The 23,556-nt window shown below is 43.4% G+C and overlaps 1 protein-coding gene across 1 annotated transcript in view; it reads left to right on the top strand.

Moving 5' to 3' along the window:
• LOC144753143 (uncharacterized) overlaps positions 1-16,756 on the top strand; it is a 101,127-nt gene extending 84,371 nt beyond the window's left edge. Inside the window, exons 4-5 of the mRNA XM_078640920.1 lie at positions 11,133-11,306; positions 16,038-16,756. Coding sequence (XP_078497046.1) covers positions 11,133-11,306; positions 16,038-16,203 — 340 coding nt within the window. The 3' untranslated portion in view covers positions 16,204-16,756. The remainder of the gene's footprint in view (positions 1-11,132; positions 11,307-16,037) is intronic.
• The last annotated feature ends 6,800 nt before the right edge of the window (positions 16,757-23,556 follow it).

The following is a 23,556-nucleotide window of genomic DNA, read 5'->3' as shown; positions in this document are numbered from 1 at the left end:
CTGCCGCCCCCAGCAAAACAATGACGATCTGAGAGCCTCGGGGGGAGCGCCAGCGCTTCCCCCGAGGGTGGGGCTGATGACGAGCTGGCCTTGTCATCCGCGCAGGACAGGTAAGCGCGATGACGAGCCCAGCTCGTCATTAGCCCCGAAGGGGTTAATCAATAGCCCTTCTTTTCACTGTTAGGACTTTTTAAAATTATGTTGATGATGATATGATAAAATTATTTATAGAGCGCACGTTCAATAGCTGTTTCTTGGCGCTTGGGTGGAGGGGCTTAAGACCGAGGCAGTGTGTAGGAGTTAGTTGTATGCCTGGGAGAAAAGCCAAGTTTTAAGCGATTTCCTGAATTGTGAATAGGAGGGTATTTGGCGCAGTTCCGGATGGAGAGAATTCCAAAGAAGTGGTGCTTGGGTCGAGAATCTTAGACCACTGTTTTTTTTTCATTTGAATGTGCAAGGGGACAAGAGGTTCAGACTGGAGGAGCGTATGTCGCGGGGAGGGACATAACGATGGAAGCAATAAAAGAGTGTCCATGGGATGATAGGGCTCAATGGATCAGGCAGCCAAGTTTGAAGAGGCTGCGCTGGATCACTGGGAGCCAGTGAAGGCTCCTAAGAAGGGGTTTGGGGTGGCTGAACTTCGGCTGGCGATGGATTAGCCTAGCTGCTTGATTCTGGACAGTTGAAGTCGGTGGTATTGGTATGCAGGAATTCCGGCATACAGCGAGTTGGCGTAGTTGATGCGGGACATGACTAGGGCCAGGGTGACTTGGACAAGAGCTTCATGTAATAGAAATCTACAGATTTTCCTAATTCTGCGTAGATGGAAAAAGCAGACAGAAACCACCGAGTTGATTTGGGCCCTCATGGAAAGGTCACTACTGATGGTGACCCCTAGGCTCTTGACCGAGTTGACTGGGGATGGCGGGCAGCCCAGGGAGTGGGGCCAGAAATTGGAGTTCCAAGGGTTGCCTGGGGGCCCTGTAAGGACCAGCTCTGTCTTATCGGGATTAAGCTTTAGATGGTTTGCGTTCATCAGGCTACTGATGAAGGTCATAGTGGATTGAATGTTCTCTATAGCGGAAGGAGAGGGATCAATGTTGAAGATGAGCTGGAGGTCACCAGCATAATTAAATATGACTACTGCTCTTTTCTGGAGTTCAGAGATCAGGGGAAGGATGTACAGGTTAAACAAAAGGGTCGACGGTGTCGAAAGCCGCCGATAGATCCAGGAGCACCAGTGCCTGCGTGGTGTTCTGATCGACCCCCTTTCTAAGTTCATCATGGACGGCCAGTGCAATGGACTCGGTGGAGTGTTGGGGCCTAAAGCCAGCTTGATGGGGGTCTAGAAAGCAAGAGTTTTCCACAAAAGTGCTTAGGCAATTGGCAAGAAGGCCTCCAGAATTTTGCCCAGGAATGGAAGCAACAATATAGGGCGGAAATTGCTTAGTATCTGGGGGTCAGCACCTGCTTTTTAGGTCGAGCTGGCGTTGGAGCGCGAAGCGCTCCCGCCAGCGAGACTATAGTCACCTTCCTCCCTGTCAAGGGAGTAACAGCTGTGAACGAGCCCGATATAGACCTGGGCACGAGCCGACCCAGGTCTGTGAACGCGCTTCAAGGTTGAGCAGCTTGTGCACGTTTGTTGGACGTCAGGCGCTGCAAGCCAGCCAGACCAATTATCCCAGCATGAAACTCTACTTCCTGAGGCGCCACAAGACCAATTATCCCAGCAGGAGTCTCCACTTCCTCAGGCGCCGCAACAATTATCACAGCATGAGACCCACTTATCACAGCATGTTAACAGGCGCCCCAGGCTGCTGGAGCACTCAACTATAATTAATGTGCAGTTGAGTGCTCCAGCAGCGTGGGGCGGCTCTCTGCATGCTGTGATAATTATCACTTTGGGGCCTCATGCTGTGATAATTAGGGCGGCATGCTCTATTTGCAGCACTGAACATTTTCAAAGAAGGCATTGGAGACACTCACCCTCACGCCCTCACCCTCTCACTCGCCCTCACACCCCCTGACCCCTCACACACCTCCTCACCCTCACACCCCCTCACTCTCACACACCCTCACATACCCTCACACACCCTCACTCACCCTCACACACCCTCACTCACCCTCACACCCTCACACACCCTCTCACCCTCACACACCCTCACCTTCACACCCCCTCACCCTCACTCACCCCCTCACCCCCTCACCCTCACACTGCCTCACACTGCCTCCCCCTCACACCCCTCACCCCCCTCACCCTCACACCCCTCACCCTCACCCTCACACACACTCACCCTCACACTCTCACCCTCACACACTCTCACCCTCACACCCCTCACTCACCCTCACACACCCTCACTCACCCTCACACACCCTCACTCACCCTCACACACCCTCACTCACCCTCACTCACCCTCACTCACCCTCACTCACCCTCACTCACCCTCACTCACCCTCACTCACCCTCACCCTCACACCCTCACCCTCACACCCTCACCCTCACACCCTCACCCTCACCCTCACCCTCACACCCCCTCACCCTCACACCCCCTCACCCTCACACCCCCTCACCCTCACACCCCCTCACCCTCTCACCCTCACCCACCCTCACCCTCACACACCCTCACCCCCCTCACTCACCCTCACACACACTCACACACACACCCTCACATACCCTTACCAGCATAGCATAACAAAACATAGCATAGCATAACGAAACACAGCATAGCATAACAAACAAAAGCATAGGATAGCAAAACACAACAAAACATAGCATAGCAAAACACAACAAAGCATAGCATAACAAAACACAACAAAACACCATAGCATAACAAAACAAAGCATAGCAAAACAAAGCATATCATAGCAAAACAACAAAACATAGCATAACACAACAAAAAATAGCAGAACAAAACATAGCATAACAAATCATAGCATAACAAATCATAGCATAACAAATCAGCATAACAAAACATAGCATAACAAAACATAGCATAATAAAACATAGCATAACAAAACAGCAGAACATAACAAAACATAGCATAACACAGCAAAACATAGAATAGCATAATAAAACAAACCATAGCATAACATAGAATAGCATAACAAAACAAAACATAACATAACAAAGAATAGCAAAACAAAACATAGCATAGTAAAACAAAACAAACCATAGCATAACATAACACAACAAAACAGCAGAACAAAACAGCAGAACATAACAAAACATAGCAAAACAAAGCATAGGATAGCATAGCAAAACATAGCATAACATAACTTAAAACAAAACATAGCATAGCAAAACATAGAATAGCATAGCATAGCAAAACATAGAATAGCATAACATAACACAACAAAACAGCAGAACAAAACAGCAGAACATAACAAAACATAGCAAAACAAAGCATAGGATAGCAAAACAAAACATAGCATAGCAAAACATAGCATATCATAGTAAAACAACAAAACATAGCATAACAAAACATAGCAAAGCATAGGATAGCAAAACACAGCAAAGCATAGGATAGCAAAACACAGCAAAGCATAGGATAGCAAAACACAGCAAAGCATAGGATAGCAAAACACAGCAAAGCATAGGATAGCAAAACACAGCAAAGCGTAGGATAGCAAAACACAGCAAAGCGTAGGATAGCAAAACACAGCAAAGCGTAGGATAGCAAAACACAGCGAAGCATAGGATAGCAAAACACAGCATAACATAGCGCAACATAGCGCATAACATAGCGCATAACATAGCGCAACATAGCGCATAACATAGCGCATATAATTAGCGCATACCATAGCGCAACATAGCGCAACATAGCATAACATAGCGCGCAACATAGCGCGCAACATAGCGCATAACATAGCGCATAACATAGCGCATAACATAGCGCATAACATAGCGCAACATAGCGCATAACAGCGTATAACATAGCGCATAGAGCATAACATAGCGCATAGCGCATAACATAGCGCATAACATAGCGCAACACATAGCGCATAACATAGCACATAGCGCATAACATAGCGCATAGCGCATAACATAGTGCATAGCGCATAACATAGCACATAGCATAGCGCATAACATAGCGCATAGCATAGCGCATAGCGCATAACATAGCGCATAACATAGCGCATAACATAGCGCATAGCGCATAACATAGCGCATAACATAGTGCATAGCATAGCTCATAACATAGCGCATAGCGCATAATATAGCGCATAATATAGCGCATAACATAGCGCATAACATAGCGCATAACATAGCGCATAGCGCATAACATAGCCCATAACATAGCGCATAGCGCATAACATAGCGTATAGCGCATAACATAGCGCATAACATAGCGCATAACATAGCGCATAGCACATAACATAGCGCATAACATAGCGCATAGCATAGCGCATAACATAGCGCATAACATAGCGCATAGCATAGCGCATAACATAGCGCATAGTGCATAACATAGCGCATAGCATAGCGCATAACATAGCGCATAACATAGCGCATAGCATAGCGCATAACATAGCGCATAGCATAGCGCATAACATAGCGCATATCGCATCACATAGCGTATAGCGCATAACATAAAGCATAGCGCATAACATAGCGCATAACATAGCGCATAGCATAGCGCATAGCATGGCATAGCGCATGGCATAGCGCATGGCATAGCGCATGGCATAGCGCATAGCATAGCGCATAACATAGCGCATAACTTAGCGCATAACATTGCGCATAGCGCATAACATAGCGCATAACATAGCGCATAGCATAGCGCATAACATAGCGCATAGCATAGCGCATAGCATAGCGCATAGCGCATAACATAGCGCATAGCGCATAACGTAGCGCATAGCGCATAACATAGCACATAGCATAGCGCATAACATAGCACATAGCATAGCGCATAACATAGCGCATAACATAGCGCATAACATAGCGCATAGCATAGCGCATAGCATAGCGCATAACATAGCGCATAACATAGCGCATAGCATAGCGCATAACATAGCGCATAGCATAGCGCATAACATAGCGCATAGCATAGCGCATAGCGCATAACATAGCGCATAGCGCATAACATAGCGCATAGCGCATAGCGCATAGCATAGCGCATAACATAGCGCATAGCGCATAACATAGCGCATAGCATAGCGCATAACATAGCGCATAGCATAGCATATAACATAGCGCATAGCATAGCACATAGCGCATATCGCATAACATAGCGTATAGCGCATAACATATCGCATAACATAGCGCATAGCATAGCGCATAACATAGCGCATAACATAGCGCATAGCATAGCGCATAACATAGCGCATAACATAGCGCATAGCATAGCGCATAATATAGCGCATAGCATAGCGCATAACATAGCGCATAACATAGCGCATAGCGCATAACATAGCGCATACCGCATAACATGGCGCATAGCGCATAACATAGCGCATAACATGGCGCATAACATGGCGCATAACATGGCGCATAACATGGCGCATAACATGGCGCATAACATGGCGCATAACATGGCGCATAACATGGCGCATAACATGGCGCATAACATGGCGCATAACATAGCGCATAACATAGCGCATAGCGCATAACATGGCGCATAACATAGCGCATATCGCATAACATAGCGCATAACATGGCGCATAGCGCATAACATGGCGCATAACATAGCGTATAGCGCATAACATAGCGCATATCGCATAACATAGCGCATAGCATATCGCATAACATAGCGCATAACATAGCGCATAACATAGCGCATAACATAGCGCATAACATAGCGCATAGCATAGCGCATAATATAGCGCATAGCATAGCATAGCGCATAACATAGCGCATAACATAGCGCATAACATAGCGCATAGCGCATAACATAGCGCATAGCGCATAACATGGCGCATAGCGCATAACATAGCGCATAACATAGCGCATAACATAGCGCATAACATAGCGCATAACATAGCGCATAACATGGCGCATAAAATGGCGCATAACATAGCGCATAACATAGCGCATAGCGCATAACATGGCGCATAGCGCATAACATGGCGCATAACATAGCGCATAACATAGCACATAACATAGCGCATAGCATAGCGCATAGCATAGCGCAACATAGCGCATAGCATAGCGCATAACATAGCGCATAGCGCATAACATAGCGCATAACATATCGCATAGCATAGCGCATAGCGCATAACATAGCGCATAGCCCATAACATAGCGCATAACATGGCGCATAACATAGCGCATAACATAGCGCATAACATAGCGCATAACATAGCGCATAGCATAGCGCATAGCATAGCGCAACATAGCGCATAGCATAGCGCATAGCACATAACATAGCGCATAGCGCATAACATAGCGCATATCGCATAACATAGCGTATAGCGCATAACATAGCGCATAACATAGCACATAACATAGCGCATAACATAGCGCATAACATAGCGCATAGCGCATAAAATAGCGCATAACATAGCGCATAGCGCATAACATAGCGCATAACATAGCGCATAGCATAGCGCATAACATAGCGCATAGCGCATAACATAGCGCATAGAGCATAGCGCATAACATAGCGCATAACATAGCGCATAACATTGCGCATAACATAACGCATAGCGCATAACATAGCGCATAACATAGCGCATATCATAGCGCATATCATAGCGCATAGCGCATAACATAGCGCATAGCCCATAACATAGCGCATAACATGGCGCATAACATAGCGCATAACATAGCGCATAACATAGCGCATAACATAGCGCATAACATAGCGCAACATAGCGCATAGCATAGCGCATAGCGCATAACATAGCGCATAGCGCATAACATAGCGCATATCGCATAACATAGCGCATATCGCATAACATAGCGCATATCGCATAACATAGCGTATAGCGCATAACATAGCGCATAACATAGCACATAACATAGCGCATAACATAGCGCATAGCGCATAAAATAGCGCATAACATAGCGCATAGCGCATAACATAGCGCATAACATAGCGCATAGCATAGCGCATAACATAGCGCATAGAGCATAGCGCATAACATAGCGCATAACATAGCGCATAACATTGCGCATAACATAACGCATAACATAACGCATAGCGCATAACATAGCGCATAACATAGCGCAACATAGCGCATAGCGCATAACATAGCGCATAGCGCATAGCATAGCGCATAACATAGCGCATAACATAGCGCATAACATAGTGCATAACATAGCGCATAACATAGCGCATAGCATAGCGCATATCGCATAGTGCATAACATAGCGCATAACATAGCGCATAGCGCATAACATAGCGCATAACATAGCGCATAGCGCATAACATAGCGCATAACATAGCGCATAACATAGCGCATAGCGCATAACATAGCGCATAGCGCATAACATAGCGCATAACATAGCGCATAACATAGCGCATAGCGCATAACATAGCGCATAGCGCATAACATAGCATAACATAGCGCATAGCGCATAACATAGCGCATAGCGCATAACATAGCGCATAACATAGCATAACATAGCGCATAGCGCATAACATAGCGCATAGCGCATAACATAGCGCATAACATAGCGCATAACATAGCGCATAACATGGCGCATAACATAGCGCATAACATAGCGCATAACATAGCGCATAGCGCATAACCTAACCGCGCATAACCTAACCTAACCAAGCATAGCGCATAACCTAACCTAACCAAGCATAGCGCATAACCTAACCTAACCAAGCATAGCGCATAACCTAACCTAACCACGCATAGCGCATAACCTAACCTAACCTAACCTAACCAAGCATAGCACCTAACCTAACCAAGCATAGCGCATAACCTAACCAAGCATAGCGCATAACCTAACCAAGCATAGCGCATAACCTAACCTAACCAAGCATAGCGCATAACCTAACCAAGCATAGAGCATAACCTAACCAAGCATAGAGCATAGCCTAACCAAGCATAGAGCATAGCCTAACCAAGCATAGAGCATAGCTTAACCAAGCATAGAGCATAGCCTAACCAAGCATAGAGCATAGCCTAACCAAGCATAGAGCATAGAGCATAGCCTAACCAAGCATAGAGCATAGCCTAACCAAGCATAGAGCATAGCCTAACCAAGCATAGCATAGCATAGCCTAACCAAGCATAGCATAGCCTAACCAAGCATAGCATAGCATAGCCTAACCAAGCATAGCATAGCATAGCCTAACCAAGCATAGCATAGGATAGCCTAACCAAGCATAGCATAGCCTAACCAAGCATAGCATAGCCTAACCAAGCATAGCATAGCCTAACCAAGCATAGCATAGCATAGCCTAACCAAGCATAGCATAGCTTAACAAAACACAACAAAACATAGCATAACATAACAAAACATAGCATAGCTTAACAAAACACAACAAAACATAGCATAACAAAACAAAACATAGCATAACAAAACATATCATATCCTAGCAAAACATAGCATAGCATACCAAACACAACAAAACATAGCATAGCATAACAAAACATATCATATCCTAGCAAAACATAGCATAGCATACCAAACACAACAAAACATAGCATAGCATAACAAAACATAGCAAAACAAAGCATAACACACACCACACACACAACCACGCACACACAACCACACACAACTATCTATCTATCTATCGCCCTCACTCTATCTGTCTATCTATCGCCCTCACTCTATCTATCGGCCTCACTCTATCTATCTAATCGCCTTCACTCTATCTATCGCCTTCACTCTATCTATCGCCTTCACTCTATCTATCGCCTTCACTCTATCTATCGCCCTCACTATCTATCGCCCTCACTCTATCTATCGCCCTCACTCTATCTATCGCCCTCACTCTATCTATCTATCGCCCTCACTCTATCTATCTATCTATCGCCCTCACTCTATCTATCTATCTATCGCCCTCACTCTATCTATCTATCTATCGCCCTCACTCTATCTATCTATCTATCGCCCTCACTCTATCTATCTATCTATCGCCCTCACTCTATCTATCGGCCTCACTCTATCTATCGGCCTCACTCTATCTATCGGCCTCACTCTATCTATCGGCCTCACTCTATCTATCGGCCTCACTCTATCTATCGGCCTCACTCTATCTATCGGCCTCACTCTATCTATCGGCCTCACTCTATCTATCGGCCTCACTCTATCTATCGGCCTCACTCTATCTATCGGCCTCACTCTACCTATCGGCCTCACTCTACCTATCGGCCTCACTCTATCTATCGGCCTCACTCTACCTATCGGCCTCACTCTATCTATCGGCCTCTATCTATCTATCTATCGATCGATCTATCTAACACCCTCACTCTATCTAACACCCTCACTCTATCTAACACCCTCACTCTATCTAACGCCCTCACTCTATCTATCGCCCTCACGCTATCTACCTATCGCCCTCACTCTATCTACCTATCGCCCTCACTCTATCTACCTATCTATCGCCCTCATTCTATCTATTTATTTAGATACTGATCGCCATCACTCTATCTGTCTAGCTATCTATCGCCCTCACTCCTATCTATCGCCCTCCCTCTATCTATCTATCGCCCTCACTCTATCTATCTATCCCACTCACTCTATCTATCGCATCACCACAGCATCACTCAGCACCACCACAGCATCACTAAGGGGCACAACAACATCACTATGCGCTACCACAGGATCATTGAATGCCACAGCATCACTAGTCGCCACCACAACATCACTCAGCGCCACCACAGCATCAATCTGTGCAACCATTCAACAACAACTGGGTCAAATATGATCTCTCAATGTTTCAAGCTTTATTACAAATGTCACAAAAAGAGGTTAGTATTTCACTTCTGTTCTTGGATTTTCGTCACAATAAAATACACTGAACATATTCTTCACAAAAGTTATTTACAAAAGTTTAAGCTATTGCCATTATAAATTACAATAACTTTTATTTAAGTATTAATTATTAAAAAAATTCAAAGCCATTGTTATTTGTAATATCAATACATCTAAGTCACGTGAATACAACACATATTGCATTACAAATGCTATAGGTGTCACAAGTTATAACTATTGGCATTGTAAATGACAAAGCTATTATTTTTGCTATTTTCAAAACCAACACATATATAAAAAATGTGTCATTTACAATACCAATAGCTCAAACTTTCCTAATGCGAGACCTTATGCATTGCAAATGCTTGTTTGAGTATGGGTGAGACTAACGCAGTTTTGAAAGAATTGGGGACAGTGCCCGAGGTGAGGGAGTTATTGTGGAGAGAAAGTGGGGGATCGGGGATATTGAGAAAGATCTCCCGGGCAATGTGAGGGGGGCAGCTGTCCCGAGGGGAGCCGGAGCTAACTTTTTTGAGGAGGGAGAAGAAAACCTCCTGAGTGATCAAAGGGAAGTGAGAAAAGAGAGAGGGGTTGCGGGTTGCGTGACTGGGATCGGGGGGTGAGTCAACCTTGGGGATACTGGTTTTGATGTTGGTAATCTTATTGTTAAAGTACGTGTTAAGGGAGTCGCAGAGGGATTGTGTTGGCAAGGGTTTGACAGTGACACAGTCGGGTTTCACAAGTTTGTCCACAATTAATCACCTCATACTCCCTTTCCCTTCTTTCTCTGCTGGCAGCACCTAGACATCTTCAGGCATTAGTGCGCTATATAAAAACAATTTTCATTTAATCTTTTAGAGCAATCCTTTAGTGATAGTTCTGTCTTGAATATTCATGGTTGTCTCTATAACACAACTGTTATACATTGTTAGAATCGGTTCAAATTATAATGATTTTCAAATACATACATTGATGTAAAATTCATTCTTAAGCGGAATTGGACCTGATAGTCACAACTGAGAAGAATAAAAGAATATGCAAACCAGTATTGCGATCAGAGTCGGGTCTAATTTGAAATCGTAAGAATAGCTTAAGACCCAGGCCTCTGAACAGCTAAGCTAAGATTAGTAACATCCTAGTTGTGTTATTGACAGCCTACATTGGTTCACAGAATGCCCCACTAGTGCTGTCTAGTTGCACAGAATAAAATCATTATGTGATAAGTAAAGAAGGGGACCCTGTTTTCCAGGTTCCTGGAGAGCCTCACAGAAGGAGAGATCGGACAGTCACTCGTACAGATGTCACCATACCAGCAGGAGCTGGCACGGCTCAGGTTGGAGCGCCTACGCGTTGAGGAAGAGTTTCTGCTGGAACTGAAAAGGCAACAGGAGCTGGAACGGACACGAGGTCCAAAGCCAAAATGGTGAGTTAGGTGGCACATGTTTATACCACATACTTAATCATCCATTGATTAGATTAAAGCCATTCCAAGTATCATGTAAAGTATCCTAAACATCGAAAAATCTCCCAGATTCTTTAGAGATACCTACTTTACCTAGTCTGAAATCTCCTAAAAGATCACATATCCAAAATCTTGTTGTTTTCCTGACTTATTTCCTCTGGAAAAGCCCTCGCATTTAATTGAGGGGAAAGTAAGACAAGTACTATAATATTCTTTCCATAGAGCAGCCACATCTTTGCTTAAACACTGATTAATTTGTTCATGGTGTTTTGGAATACCAGGAATGGGGGAAATATATGGATATGGAACGCTGCAAAGGTGTATTCTGGGATGTATATTATATGTAAACCTAGTACTGTTTGCACATATCCCATGCACCAACACTTTACAAGCTATTATGGGGTTTCACACTGTCAAATAAATCTCCCCATGTCCATTTAGACTGCCTAGCCTCTTCTTTCGTGCAGTTAGATGATGATACTTCCTTAGACATGCTGTTGTAGCAAGGAGTAAATTTCCGATTCAATGACATACCTCCAATTTTCACTATGAGGTGAGAGGATATTCGAGCTGAAGGAGCGTATTACACATATGCAACCCCATATCTCTTTGTCCCTACCTCTTTCTTTTTATAGAGATAACCGATCACGGCTGAATTATTTAGCTGTCACATTTTCCTTATTATTCACTAGATTGTTCTCTCAGATGTTCCACTATTTGTCCGACCTTTAGTCCCTAATGCAATGGACTACCTGGATGTCCTTCATTGTTTCTCCAACAGAGCCCTTGGAAACGGTATCCTTCCCTTTGGCCTTCACCAGGTATCTCACCTCAAACCTTTGCGAGGGAATACATTGATTGGTCATGATGGTTGAGAGTTTGTGTAGAACTGTCCCTATATGTTCACACTGTGATTCAATCAGGTGAAGAGCTTTCATTATTCTGGAAGCCTGTCCAGAAGGCGTACTCTCAGATACTTAGGAACTTTGGAGAGGCCTTTGGATTCCATGTGAAAGCATAGACTCCAAAACTTCTACTACAGATATCTTTCAGTTCAAACATTTGAGATGTATTTAATTTCTGAATAAAACCAAACTCCCATCCAACATATATTAAGGCTTGGATAATTTACTATTTCAACTCCAATCCTAGCACACATAGAGCGAACTGGAAGTTTGACATTTTTATATGGAGATATTTGTATATGGTTGAGGTTTTAATCATCTTTGCAGTGGTGCCCAAGTTTGTGCACTTCTATTTTCACTTGCCAAGTATCATGCTGCACGGAGCACTTCTTCGGATTGCATCTCTACTAGACTCAGGGCCTTATTTAGATCTCGGTGGATGGAATACTCCGTTGCAAATGTGATGGGAAATCCTGTCGGGCTTATTACGATCTCTATAGGAAATAATGGGATCATAATATGGCATAAGGGATAGCCGTCACTTTTGTGACGGAGTATTCTCTTCCACCAAGAACTAAATCCGACCCTGAGTCATGCCATGACATGGTTGGTCTCCCCATTCGCTTTCAGCCATTGGGTATTATTTGATGATGTGTTATTTTGATATATACATTTATTGAGCACATTATCATTAACGGTTTCTAGGCACTTCTCGAAATGAAAAAATCCAGGTAATGTCATTCCAGATAATTTTGTAAAAGCTTGTTTAGGTTTACATTAAGTCTGGGCGGTGAGGTCCACTCGTGGAGTTTGCAGGGATTCCCGCACTCCGCGTTACATGGAGCTTGCGGAGTTTCGAAAAACTCTGCTCCGCGTGATGGAGTTTTTTCCCTCGCTCGCATTCATCAACGTCATGTTGGCGAGCAAAAGCAAGGAAAATCACCTCCTGGTGAGATTTTACCTCGTTCGCGATCGTCAACATCAAGTTGGCGAACGGCACGAGCGTGGAAAATCAACCTACTGGCGAGATTTCTCAACGCAGGCAGTCCGATTTCTCATTGCGAGTAGTCGCATATGCTCGTGATCGCTCACGTTGAGAAACTGTCCCTTCACATTTAGAAACCTGCCGCTCGAGTAAAAATCTACTAGAGAGGCAGAAGCGAAGCCGCGCCCACTTGCGCTGTGCATGGTGCCGTTCGCGATGATTGTACAGTGCAGACAAGCACCTGGCACTGAAAATCACCATGAACAGCATTTATCCAACGCACTCTGGTGCTTGCGGAGCTCCGCATAGCAGAACTCCACCCAGGCTTAGTTTAAATACATTTTTATTGATATTTTGCTTATTTCCTCAACATATGTTAGAAGTATTACATCAACTGTAAAAACAATAAATAAAAACCTGTTTAAATAACCAAGTATTCAACTGATGTCTGAAACGAATGAGTAGTTTTTGTAAACATAGATTGTTGGGGAGAAAATGCCAAAGCTTAGCAAAGCAGATTGAGAAATTGCATCCACCCATTATTGTGCATGCAGAATCCGAGAACAACTAATACGTTAACAGATGAGGAGTGAAGGAAAGTAACTCTACAGACACCTTTAACAAAAGCTGAGGCATCTCCTGGCCATAATTTATGCACTTTACACAAGGCCCCAAGATTGGAGGTGCAGCTTCCACAAACCTGATGCTGTGTTCTGGACCACTTGCAACTTGTGGAGCAAGGCTACAAGTAAACAGCCCCAAGTAGAAAGAGTTAGCGTAGTGTTGCTGAGATCTTATTTCGGCAGTAACAGCCATGTGCTTGTCTTCGAAAGAGAGATTTTCGCAAAATCTAAATATGATGGTTACAGGAGGAGCCACCTAAAGGAAACTAGCTGACATAGACAGCTGGCTAAAGTCTTCACTCCTTTAGCTGCTGGAGGTATAGTTCCCATCGCTGCCGACCAATAAGAGTCAATTCACAAATCACTACATCCCTTTATAATTCAGGCTTCCATTGTTTCAGCTTTCAGTTTTATATTTATGACTACCTATCCACTGCCATATAAAACACATATTCCACTGAAATTTAATGTGAGATTGGTTATTCTTAGGGTGAAAAAAGCTGAGTGTCTTCAGCTTACATACATGCTCTAACACCTTTCTCCACAAGGACTTTTGCTAACAGCACAACATAGACGTTAAACAAATGTGGCAATATTAGGAAAACTTAAGGTTGCCAGTACTTTTGTGATAGAAAATCACCTATTTTAACGGCCTCTTAGCGGTCAGAAAGAAAAGGTTGCTTTATTCTGCATGACTTCAGGTATTGTTGGAACCTTTACCCTTGTAACTTGGGCTGCTGACTAGCTTCAGCTCCCCTGGAAGGCCATTTGTTGCTAGACTTGTTCTGTAATCTGTTGGCAGCTTTAGATGTGTGGTGCACTGATCTATATGTGGAGTCAATTTATGCTATGCTATACGGATTGGTAAAGTGTGTTTTCTGCCATTACTATGGTTATGCAATGCTGTTGAGGTTCGGGTACCTTCAAGCCCCGGTCTCGAGGATGCTGTAACAGACTTGAGTCTAATTCTTGATTGTCTGGTGTGCTCATCAACAACCACCAAGAACTGTTACCTGGTATGGACACTGAAAAGGGTTATGCTCACCCCTTTACAGAGCACTTTTCACTGGCCCTATAATATAGGGAAAATGGCATTCTGCTTCACTGACTGCTTGGCTCTTGGACACTGGTTTGTGATTTTTTCTCTACTTGTTTTCAATTATGTCCTCCTATTATTAACTGTACTTTAAGCACAGAGTTCAGTGGGTGCAAAAGCAGTCGTGGCTACTGATTGGTCCTTTTGCTAGTTGATACAGCACTCAAATGGGCTGCAAGAGCAGGGGAAGCCTGCTTTAATCTATGCCAAGGCCATTGTGTCCATACTTACCTTGGAGGGATACCTTAAGGAGCCTGGAGGTGTGCAGCTGCAGCTAGGCACATGGGCACTGTGTGGGCATGCTGTTGAGGCCTTTAGAGCCTGAAGTTGGATGCCCACAGCGTACTGTCTTGTGCTTATGCCTGCTGAAGAGTAGCCAAGGTGGCCAGCACATGCCATGGGAGGGCAGGCACAGTCTCGGGCAGAACAGGATTTTAGGTCACCAGAATAGCCCTGTCCGCAGACAGCGATGTGCCATGGGAGGACAGGCACACACTCGGGTAGCACAGACAGGGACCAAAGTGTACCGGCTCCTCTAAATAAGTGCCAGTGAGGCCCACTGGCGTTGATTAACCTCTGTTGGGCATAGAAAGGAAAGAGAGGAGTCAAAGCAATCATGGTTTTATACCATGTCTCTTAGGATCACAATAAATCAATCTTTATTTTTTTTAAAATATCAAATGTTGGTATTCTGCCATTTTTAAAGCAACACATAAAAAGAAACTTATAACATATGGGAGGGGCTTCAGAGGGAAAATATGATCGCCAGAAAAAGCCTCCACACAGTAGTGATCTGCGACCTCCTCCAGAGTCCCTTGGCATTCTCAGACTTCCATGTTAAAAATCTCCTGCAATCAGGACCCCTCCAGATCTTCCATAATACTGAATTCTATGAAAATCAGGATTTGGGATCTAAAGACGTGCATAGTTTGGAGGTACATTTCACAGCTGTTATTTCATTCTCCAGCATGAACTTTACTGCCTGTGAATGGAGAAGACATTTTGTCTGAGTGTGTGTGTGAAATACTGCTATATGCTTTTATTTCCTTTAAATTTCATGATTTTTGTCTCTACGTTTCGCAGGTATGAGATGAAAGGGTCGCAGTTCCATTATGAAGCCCGAAAAAACAATGAACTGTTGAGGGGTAGCAACGACTTCCAGTCCTTGTATGACTATAGGCAAGAGCTGGCGGCTGGTTCCCGGGACTTCCAACAAATGGTGCAGCCTCCTGAGATGGACTCTCTTTGAATACATGGGTGAAGGACGCAAACCACTGGAAACCAAAGTGCAGGGGGTACAAATCATAAAATTCTCTGACCGTTTGTGGGTGATTTATCGATTTGAGCTTGGGTTGGTTGAGAAGATATTTTGTAGACTCCGAGTGTGCTAAATCATTACAAAAAATTTATGCATTTTTTTCTATAAATATGATTGCTTTCGTGCTCTTAAGAGAACATTGATGAGCAAGCACTATGTTTTTTTTTCATCAAAGAATCTGATTTTTTTTTTCATCAAAGAAACCAAATTTGAATGTCTAAAGACAGGAAAAGGATCGAAGAAATGATGTGGCTAAAACAAATCACACTTCTGGGGTAAATTGAAAAGCTTTATTGTTTCTGTTAAGTAATCTCCATTAAACAGAAAGGCTGCGTGTGAATGTTCTGCACAAGAAACAAATCGTAGGATCTCAACTGCTAATCACCCTTTCGGACGACTGTGGAGGACTATTATTGTTTCCAGTTTGCTTTTGTTAAATGCTAACCCTGTGTGTTCATTAAAAAAGTCAAACTTTGGAATCAAATTTCTAATTCAGTGGTGTCTGCTTCGAGCATTGGAATGTTGGATACATTGGATTGTTTCGAGAAAACTGCAATTTTTATATTGAAAGCTCAAAAATATAAATATAATTTGCCTTCCTTAGGTGAGGCATAAAAGTGACTGCAATTCTACCTTTCACTGTGATTTGTCAAATATTTGGCTCCACTACACACAACATACTACACACAAAATATCAAGTGCATTAAATACACACACACTCACACACACTCACACACACTCACACAGACACACACAGGCACACACAGGCACACACGCACACACGCACACACACACACACACACACACACACATATACATACACATACATAAACAACAATGGCTTTGTAAGAATATGATGGCTTTGTGAAAATAAGAGGATTATCTTAAAATTGAGTTAATCATAGGAACAAGCAACGGTGCTCCCAACACTAACTTAAGGGAAAAAAACGTTTAATGTATGTAAAACACACAATTATAGTCATTGTGCTCCAGTGATCACACAGTGGTATATCATAAAGTGCAAGAGTATGCGTATATGTAATGTTATGTTACATCCATATGTATAGTGCACTAATCGCCCGTGAGGGTATCCTGGCCCTTGAGCAGGTGTTTAGGTGAGTGTCCCCTCAGAGTAATCGAAGAGACAGGTCTTCAGCTTCTTGCGGAACTCATGAAGTGAGGAGTGATGTGTATACAGAGAAGGTAACAGGATAACTCAACATAAACAAGGAACAGGAAGCATCTTAGTTCAAAGTCCTAAGTTTCTTAACCTCCTGTGTTAACTGTATTTCGACCCTTTAAAAAGAATCCAGAAGACATCATCGGGACAATTCGTTATTTAGAGTCCAAACACCATGACTTGGGCATAGGGAAGTGTGCCAACGGATCAAACTGCTGCTGAAGGAGTTTATCTAGGGCATTACTGGATCAAAGGGTGCCAGCCGATCACATAGAGGATAGTTAAAAGTATAGTGTCTGGGTATGCAGGAAGCAAGGTGTCTTCACAGCGAATTTGCTGGATAAGGATTATTAAGAAAATACTTAAGCACTGAGAAAGTCGGTGAGGGTCTAGATGTGAAAAAACATGCACGAGGTGTATGACCGGTGCCAACTAATCTCATAAGAGAAGTTACTGCCAGAATCGAATCACTCCCAAATATATTGACTCTGATAGTAGAGTTCTCAGGTCTGGGCCATCATTAATATTCACTCAATAAAGCTTAAAAAGCTCAGTGTTTCAAGTGAGTATAAAAGAGTGCAGTGCACCTGATAGTTGATCTGCCTCGTGTACCAAATGGTCTGGTCCCAAAAAAAGGACCACGAGTCCAAATCAGGCTTACTTATCTGATGCACACATGATTTCAGAAAGAGAAATGCATAATCAGTATATTAGCTCAAAAAGAGTCAAGGGGAGTCATATTTGAGATCAGATTTCCCAGTTTAGTATTCAAGTTCTGCAAAGCAGCAAACTGTATTGCATTAGTTATTTGTGGATCACACATTCTATTTCTATGTTAAAATGTTTTATCAAATGCTTACTGGGCCCGAGACCATCCACTATTGGTTATGAGGATGCCATCACATATTCAGAGTCTTATTTGGCTTGTGAATCTTCATCACAGGTTTTCTGTTTGTAGTACCTTTACTGTGTGTCTTCAGTAAGTGTTTCTTAAAAATTCTTATTAATGTGAATTATTGTATTCGATGAGTTTGGCAGGAATTCTTATCAAATCAGTTGTATTCAATTTACATTATTTGTTATGTACTTGGCCCCCATGTAGTAATCAAGTAAGATAACTGTAAAGTATTGAGTGCTCATCATGAACCATATATTCTGGACTGTTGGGACACACTTTGGATGACTGTTAGTTATGTTATATGTGTTCTATGTAGATTTGCTTTCGCATCATGGTGAGAATGTGAGTGCTGTTGTTAGCATGGTGTTACCCAATTATAGAGCATATATGTGCTGCGTTGAATATACATGTGCAGTCTTTCCTGTTGGATGTTCACAAGTGTTCTTAGTTGTTCATGCATTTGCAAGCACAGTAATACCATGATGAACGTTTCTTCCATGTTGGATGCATATGTGGTGGTCTGTCTTTTTATCTTTTGGACGATAGTTCAGTGTGATCTTTGTAGGATTTTTTTATATCAAGGGTGTAGCTTCAAGGGTTGTATTAAGAGTGCGCCCCCCCCCAATAGTGCTTCTAGGTGTGGTCGTCGGGTCTGGGGGCCCTGAGTCGGGTCTGCCAGGTCTGTTTTTCTTGTCATCCTTATTTCAGTAAGTGATTTTAATTTGTTAATCTTTTGGATCAGGAACTTAAATATATATAGTGACCAGTTTACCAAAAGAAGTATATAAGTACTGCTTGATTGGATGCAAATTTAAAGATTTTTAGAATTCACAAACATTGGCAGTAGTAGACTTGGAATGCTGTGCCAGTCTCAGGTCCCCAGGAATACTACTTGCAATCAAACTCCCAGAAGGTGATGAGACAAATGCTTGCAAATAACCACTAAACAGGGGGCCCCTGGAGGCAAATGATAGGAAGGAAGGATAGGGAAGAACAACCAGATTACTACTAAAGAGATCAACCTGCCTATATATAAGATAAACTGTGCCCAGAAGGGGTCACTGAATGCATAACACCACTAGGCTAACACGCTATGTATTAATCACCATAGCATCACGAAAATTTTTTTACAAAATGTCTATATATTTATTTTTCATAATTGACATTCATTAAATCGGAAATCTGCAATGTCTGGTTGCCATAAGCTCATTTATAGTTGGGAAAGCTAAGACATGCTCCATGCTTGGTTCTGAAAGGTGGTAACCCTATCCTAATGCCATCTTCTCTGACCTTGTGTCTTGTTATTCTAGTTTATCGCCACGCTTTGAAGAGTTGGGAATCAGCTTCTGAAATAATGATGTGTGCTACATCTTGGAAGGCCGGTGAAACTGGTCTCCTTAGATGTAAATCCCTATCACCCTGCAAACTATAATTTGGCCAAACGTGCTTGATACCTGTTTAGACTTCTCTGGAATATCAGGCAGATTATTCCTGAGCAAGACTTGATATCTGTAGTCTGGACACTGGTCTGCTTCAGAAACTCACACCTCTCCAGTCTCCCTAAAGAAAGTTTAGCACCCCTGAGTGCAGTGATTCATGCACTGCCCGATTTTGAAAGGAAACAAGAAATGTAACCAAATTTCTCCTATTCTACCTAACAATGGATCCAAATCGAGAGTTTAATTTAAGACTACATGCATCACCCATATAGCCTCCTACAGCGCCACTCCCTTCTACTTTGCCGTGAAGCTGAAAGTCTTCAGTGCTTAGTGTGGATTGAGGAAGGCTGAAGCCCTCCTACTGGAACCTCTGACATTTAGTTAGGAACGCTACATGAAACAGGCATTCTCTGGCAATGCTACAAGACTATAGAACTCAGCTCTTCGCACAACCTCAAGACACGTATAAAAAGGAACTCCGAATTCCTTTTATTTGAAATAAAGCTTGGATTAAGCTGTTCTGCTCTCCCATTTCCTTTCACTAACATATCCATTCTATTCTGACAAAACCTGTTCTGTTTTCTCTGATGCAGTTAGCCTCCTCTGTTTTCTTTGCTGCTTATCTGCTGTTTATGATAATCGTTGGAGATAATTAATTTTTGTTTTCTTGTGAAAAACTCTGCTTACTCTGGACAACGTTTGCGCTACACAAAACTGGAAATATACCAAATGAATAAGATCGGAATTATACTTTTTGTCTTTGTTTCACTGGGAAAAAATGGCGAATATTTATTTGGGGGTAAACAAATCTGGAAAGGAGGCACAACATGTACATTTTGCTGTGATTAATATCACAGTCGCATGTTAATCCTCATTCCTGGTTTAGAAAATCATGATAGGAGATAATTAGCACACCTGTTAAATAGCTCGCCCATGTGTAACTGCATTTACCACCTGCAGTAAATATCCCCCCCAGCCAATTTTCGCCCAACTCAAAATTGGGATCAATCAATCAGGATTTATAAAGCGCGGCTAATCACCTGATAGGGTATCCATTTGCTTGCAGGCCCCAGCGGCCTTTTCAAACAGCCAGGTATTGAGTGCCATTCGAATTCTGGAAGTGAGGTGATATTCTGGAGGTGCGTGAGGAGGCTGTTCCAAGAATTTGCTGCGCTGCTTGAGAAGGAGCATCTGCTTTGGTAGATTTGGGGAGTATGAGCAAGTGAAAGGGAGGCGGATCGTAGTTTTCTCGATGATTGGTGGATGTTCATGCAGTGGCTAATGTAGGTGAGTCCTTGGTTGTGTAAAGCCTTGTGTGTGTGGGCCAGCAGCTTGAATTGGCATCCCTTCTGTACAAGGAGCTAGTTGAATTTCCTGAGGCTTGGTGTGAGAGAAAGCCAAGGATGAGTCTGGCTGTGGCGTTCTGTATGGTCTGAAGGCTCCGTAGAAAATGTGTGGAGATTCCTACGTAAGGGGCATTGCCGTAGTATAGTCGGCTGGTGATGAGGGCTTGTGTCTCGGTGCGTCTTGTGTAGCCACTTCTTACCTAGCATGCACAAAATGAGGAAGCAGGCGGAGGAGATGCGCTGATCTGTGATTTCATGATGAGCTTGTTGTCCGAGATGATACCAAGATTTCTGGTGCAGTTTGAGGGAGTTAATGTTATGTTAATGTTAACAGGATTTCTAAAGCGCACGACTACCCGGGGGTGACTTGGCGCTGAGAATACAGTAACCCGGCTCTAGCGTCTAATTCTGGAGAAGCCAGATTTTTTGTCCTTTCCTGGAGGTTGAGAGGGAGCTCGCACTTCTGAGCTCACTCGGAAGAGTGTTCCAAAGTTTAGAGGTGCCATAGTGAAAGCTGCGGCCACCCCAGTGCGATGTTAGAATTCTGGGCACTGTCAAGAGTCTGGCCCCTGTAGAACGGAGATGTCTGGTTGGTTCTTACCAGACAAAAAGGTTTTGCAGAAAGGAAGGACCTGCTTGGTTCTTTATTAGCCAGGCACAGAACCTTAAATTTAATGCGTTGTGACACAGGAAGCCATAGCAGGTTGCAAATCGCTTTAGACACAGATTTGCACCTAGAAATTTGACCAGTTATCGGGCTGCTGAATTTTGAAACTTCTGAAGCTTTTTTTAAACACAGTTTCTGTATGTTCAGGTAAAGCTTGTTACAGTAATCCAGTTTAGACTGGATTAGTGATGTTACCACAGTTTTTCTAGTGTTCGCGGGGATGTAGGGGAAGATGTAGGGGAAGATCTTCCTTATTTTCATGATAAGAAAGTGGGAAGCGGAGACAGTTGCATTAGTCTGCTGGGCAAGCGATAGTTTGTTATCAAACCATTCTCCAAGGTTCTTAGCCTTGACCGCTGGTTTTGGTGATCCTCCCATCTCTGTCGGCCACCACAGATTGCCCCAGTTTGGCTGCATATTACCAAAAATCAGGACCTCTGTTTTTTCAGAGTTGAGTTTGAGACAATGTATACTCATCCATCTGATTTATATATGCAGCCACCGCTAACTGGGTGTCGGTGGCATAAGACGTCAGACTAAACCCAAAGTCCTAAATCAGAGGAGCCAGTTCGGAGATGTAGACATTAAAAAGAGAAGGGATCAAGGGGGAGCCCTATGGTATTCCACACAGGAGGGTATAAGGCTCTGAATGATATCCATCAACCGAAACTGTTAATCTCCTGTCTTTAAGAAAGGAGGACAGTAGGGCTAATGCCGTACCCCTGACCCCCAGACACTCCAGCCGCTGTTTCAAGAGACCGTGGTCAACAGTATCAAAGGCTGCAGACGGATCGAGGAGCACTGGGGCAGCGGTGCCTCCTCTATCCACCACCACTCTGATCTCCGCCGTAGCTTTAATGAGTGCCATTTCCATGCTGTGTTCTTGGCGGAAACGAAACTGGGAGTGATCAAGCAAGTTATTTTCACGAATAAATTGGGTTAATTGAATATTCATGATTTTGTCAATTATTTTGGCTGGGAACGGCAACCGGGCTATTGGTCGATAGTTGTTCGAGTTAGCCGCATCCAGGTTGTTTTTTTTTAGCAGGGGAAGGATGGAGGGAAAATTGCCTGAGTCAAACATAGAATTAAAAATGTCTCTGAGCCCGGCACTCACCAGATCCACTATTTCTATCAGAAATGCCGGCAGGCATGGGTCTGAGGGAGAACCCGACTTTGCGTCTTTTATATGTTTCTCCTCTGCTTCAGATGAAGTGGGAAAAAAGCTGAGCAGGGTATTATTTTCAGGGTTTGTCGGTAGAGTGGTGGGGAGGTGAACTGATGTGTCCTCAAAGATCTTAAAAATGTCCAGGACTTTGGTTTTAAAAGCCGCTGCGATGTTGTCACAGAACTTTTGATTGCCGTTGATCCCTATATTTTTGGGTATGGTAAGTTTATTTACTACTGCAAATAGTGCTTTAGAAGAATTTTTTGCATTCTCAATCTGCCTGGTGAAATAATCCCTCTTTCCTGATATTAGTGAATTTTTATATTGTGTTAGGGCAGTTCTGTATGCTTTTCTCTCGGGTGAGTGATAATTTGCTCGCCAACACCTTTCTAGTCGATTACATTTTTGCTTTTCTTTCCGTAGTGCGTCAGAAAACCAGGGGGCTGAGGGGGTGCTCCTGTTCCCTGAAGATTTCTTTGTGGGTACTGAGGCTTTAACTGCTTCAGTAAGCCATTCAGTGTATTCTGAGTGACCATTTAATTGTGGTTGTGAGCTCTCCAAAAGTGTACGTAGGATCGTTTTATCC

Source organism: Lissotriton helveticus, chromosome 5_1, assembly GCF_964261635.1.
Source record: "Lissotriton helveticus chromosome 5_1, aLisHel1.1, whole genome shotgun sequence".
Taxonomy (NCBI): Eukaryota; Metazoa; Chordata; class Amphibia; order Caudata; family Salamandridae; genus Lissotriton; species Lissotriton helveticus.
The sequence above is the reverse complement of the archived record's forward strand: the minus strand, read 5'-3'. Positions and strand labels throughout refer to the sequence as shown.